This window comes from Lolium rigidum, chromosome 5 (assembly GCF_022539505.1).
Source record: "Lolium rigidum isolate FL_2022 chromosome 5, APGP_CSIRO_Lrig_0.1, whole genome shotgun sequence".
Taxonomy (NCBI): Eukaryota; Viridiplantae; Streptophyta; class Magnoliopsida; order Poales; family Poaceae; genus Lolium; species Lolium rigidum.
In genome coordinates this window covers 147,305,574-147,309,895 of record NC_061512.1, presented here as the reverse complement: position 1 = coordinate 147,309,895, position 4,322 = coordinate 147,305,574, and the positions used below count along the sequence as shown (strand labels likewise).

Here is a 4,322-nt window from a genome sequence, read left to right as displayed (position 1 = left end):
TGAAATATATTTGCATACTCTTTAAGGGGGAGAGTACTATATATTTGACGGTGTAGATGTTCATATATTTTTCTATAAATTTGAGCAGATCTAGAGAATTTGACGGAGGATGTTAGCTTGATCTTGGGTTAATTTAGAATTGAGGGAGTAAATAATTGCACATGTGAACACAAATAACCAGAAAACAGGCTTGATCATAACGTAGGAGACGTGTGTTGTCTCCCACCTTGGTCCGTGACATCACCCGACGGCATTCCTCCACCAAAACCATGTGAAAATACGGTGAAAACAAATCTCTTATCTGCCCAATTCCACCTGAATCGTGCGTAACCCTTCGCTTTCATCGAGTGCCCACCATCTCCAGCTGCCATCCAAGTCAACCGAGTGAGCCACCCACCATGGCACCATGAGCTATAGCTTGCTAGCTGCTTGCCACCACCCTTAACCCTTAGCTTAGCCAAACTGCTTCGCCTTCACACACTATCGGCTATCGCCGGCCTAAAACCCATCCGACTCCTTGTCATCTTGCGTCGCCTTCCTATCTTCTCCTACCTGCCCTGCCCCCCACCGCCACGCGCGCACTCCGGCCCCATTCCCCCCATTGATCCCGACCTCCACCGCTCAGCTCCCTCCCCAACTTTAAACTCCCCCACGCGCGCGGCCACCACTTGCTAATTATGCCGATCCATCAGCTAACAACATCCCCGACACCTACGTAGCATCTTCCACCTTGACGCCAACTACTGATTACCACCACCACCGGCCATGTCGCTTCGCCGGCTATGCTTCGTGCTGCCCATGGACGGGGACGAGCTCCTCGTGGCTTCTCATGACAACGTCCAACGTCATCCTCGGCAAAAGCTGGGATCTTACGTCCGGGGCAAGGTCGGCCGCGCGCTGTCCTGCCTCCGCGGCTGCGGCTGCCACGACTCCCGGTCAGTAACCACCGGCTTCGAGGACATGGACGGCGTGTACGAGCTCGGCGCGAGGAAGATCAAGGGCGCAGCGGGGCCCAGGGTGTTCAGCTACTCGGAGCTCTACATCGGCACCAGCGGCTTCAGCGCCGACGAGGTCCTCGGCAGCGGCGGGTTCGGCCGCGTCTACCGCGCCGTGCTGCCCAGCGACGGCACCACCGTGGCCGTCAAGTGCGTCGCCAGCGTCGGCGTCGACCGCTTCGACAAGTCCTTCCTCGCCGAGCTGGCCGCCGTGGCCCGCCTGCGGCACCGCAACCTCCTGCGCCTCCGCGGCTGGTGCGTGCGGGACGGCGAGGAGCTGCTGCTCGTCTACGACTACATGCCCAACCGCAGCCTCGACCGCCTCCTCTTCTCGCCCTCGGCAGCCCCCGCGGCGCCGCTCGGCTGGGACCGCCGACGCCGCATAGTCGCGGGGCTCGCCGCCGCGCTGCTCTACCTGCACGAGCAGCTCGACACGCAGATCATCCACCGCGACGTCAAGACCAGCAACGTCATGCTCGACTCCGAGTACAACGCGCGCCTCGGGGACTTCGGCCTCGCGCGCTGGCTCGAGCACGCCGTCGAGGACGCCCCACCATCGACCAAAAGATCGAGCTGCTGCCGTCGACGCCTTCCGTGCGCTCCACGTCGTCCTTCTCCTCGTCGGCCAACTACCAGTTCCGGCTCATCGACACCAGCAGGATCGGCGGCACCATCGGGTACCTCCCGCCGGAGAGCTTCCAGCCCAGGGGCGGCGCGACGGCCAAGTCCGACGTGTTCAGCTTCGGCATCGTGCTCCTGGAGGTGGCCACCGGACGCCGGGCGGTCGACCTGGCGTACCCCGACGACCAAATCTTCATGCTGGACTGGGTGCGGCGCCTGTCCGACGAGGGGAAACTCCTGAACGCGGGCGACCGTAAGCTCCCGGAAGGCGGCATGTTCGACATGGTTCGGTTCATCCACCTCGGCCTCCTCTGCTCCATGCATGACCCGAGGTCTCGTCCGACCATGAAGTGGGTGGTGGAGAACATCTCCGGCAGCTCCTCCGGCGACCTCCCGCCGCTTCCGTCCTTCGTAGCTCATCCAAAGTACATCTCTCTCACTTCTTCCTCTTCCGACGACTCGGGTACGTCCACTACCATCGTCGGCACGAACAGCACAGCCTCCCCTGCCTCCTCGCCGATGAAGCCCGTGTACGCCACGGCGGCTGGAACCACCATCTACCTCACCGCAGAAGACGGCAATAAGACGCTGTCCGGCGGCGGCTCGGGTCCAGACCGGAGCGGCAACAGCCAGCGATCATCGTTGTCGCCGCGGCCAGTGGTGGCCGTCCCGAACGTGGATACCCCGCGCGAGATATCGTACAAGGAGATCGTGGCGATCACCAACGATTTCTCCGAGTCGCAGGTGGTGGCGGAGCTGGACTTCGGCACGGGCTACGAGGGGTTCCTCGACAACGGCCGCGGCGGCCGGATCCACGTCCTCGTGAAGCGGCTCGGCATGAAGACGTGCCCGGCGCTGCGCACACGGTTCGCCAACGAGCTCTGCAACCTGGCCAAGCTCCGGCACCGGAACCTGGTGCAGCTGCGCGGCTGGTGCACGGACCACGGCGAGATGCTCGTCGTCTACGACCACTCCCCGGGGAACCTCCTGAGCAACCACCTCCTCGTCCGGCACAGCGATTCCGAGACCCTATCGTGGCGCCACCGGTACGGCATCGTCAGGGCGCTCGCGTCCGCCGTGCTGTACCTGCACGAGGAGTGGGACGAGCAGGTCATCCACCGCAACATCACGTCGGCGGCGGTGTTCCTGGACCCCGACCGGAGCCCACGGCTCGGCAGCTTCGCGCTCGCCGAGTTCCTGTCAAGAAACGAGCACAGCCACCACGTGGTCGTGCCAACCGCCTCTGGGTCGGCGCGTGGCATCTTCGGGTACATGTCGCCGGAGTACATGGAGAGCGGCGAGGCCACCACCATGGCCGACGTGTACAGCTTCGGGGTGGTGGTTCTCGAGGTCGTCACGGGCGCGATGGCGGTGGACGTGAGGTCGCCGGAGGTGCTCCTTGTCAGGAAAGTGCAGCTCTGCCAAGAGCAGGACCGTGACGTGGAGGCTCTCGCGGACAGGCGGCTCGACGACATGTTCGATCGGCAGGAGCTCGTGAGGTTGGCTAAGATCGGCATCGCGTGCACGCGGTCGAACCCGGCGGCGCGGCCGAGCATGAGGAAGATCGTGAGCATTCTGGATGGCAACGACGAGGTGCTGCGGAAGTTCGAGCGGAGAACGGAGAGCAGGGTAGAGTGGGAGAGGAAGAATGCGACAGCTCTGTCTTTGGTTAGGAGATTGCAGGCTCTTGGCATACACTGAAACATGCACAGCATACAATCTTAAAAAGAGGCACGGTGCATCAAGAGAATCTGTATTTTGTTTATATACAAAAATCTGGAGCATTTTGTGTGGATAATCTATAATATCTAAATAGGAGCAACCCACTAAGTTGATTTCTCTTAACATGCAAGCTATCCACCTCATCAACCTTCTATGACCAATCCTAGCCTACCACATCACCCCACTAACTCCATCAGATATGCTACATCATCAAAGAGAAAAAATGTCATTAACTATTACACCAGAATACAAAAAGAACAACCCACTACTATTATGTATCTACCCATTGGCCTTCTGCTTAACCAAAGCCAGGCACCAGGTGCAGCCGCTTCTTCTTCCCCGTGATCTATGTAATGGAACAGTCCCTTCCTCTCCCCCACGATCTCTTATATACTTATGGACAGTTCTCTCTTTTCTATAGGCTGTGTAACATATTTTTTAATCTCCTTTTGTTTCACAACTGACTCCTATATCTTCTCTGCGCGAGGCCAGCTTTACTTGCTGCCATGAGTAGGTGGGCATAAGATCAATGGAAAGTGCGGGCCCTTGCACTGGATACGGATAATGCAAGCTCGGGGATTAGGTCTCGCCGGCTAAGAGGCAGCGCCAATTCGAACTTGAAGGAGATTCGCTGTTGTGCGCAGCTACGAGCAGTCCAACGCTGCTCCATCTTTATCATCATGAAAAGCTTAGGTACATGGTTCAAACTCTGTTTTTTTTTATCTGCTCCTTACCAGGGCCTAAGTCTCAAGATGAATCAAGAGGCAAGCGGATAAAGCATAGGAAAAGAAGCACAACACCAATCAGTGGGGTTCAGAAGTTATAGCACACGGAGAGGATCCAGAAAAAGTGAAAGACAGAGGAAGAGCAGCGTTCAAGGGTGAGATCTTTTTTATTCGCCAAACAAGGTGAGAACTTTTTACTTGCATGTCGCCCTACTTCTTTCTTTGTATTCATCCTTTTTATTATTTAATTATAGAGTTT

General features: G+C 57.9%; 1 protein-coding gene across 1 annotated transcript; it reads left to right on the top strand.

Moving 5' to 3' along the window:
- Positions 1-579: 579 nt before the first annotated feature.
- Positions 580-3,415, top strand: LOC124653024 (receptor like protein kinase S.2-like). The gene is given in 2 exon segments (XM_047192079.1): positions 580-1,554; positions 1,557-3,415. Coding segments are annotated over 2 exon segments (2,550 nt in total). The 5' UTR covers positions 580-765; the 3' UTR covers positions 3,318-3,415.
- The last annotated feature ends 907 nt before the right edge of the window (positions 3,416-4,322 follow it).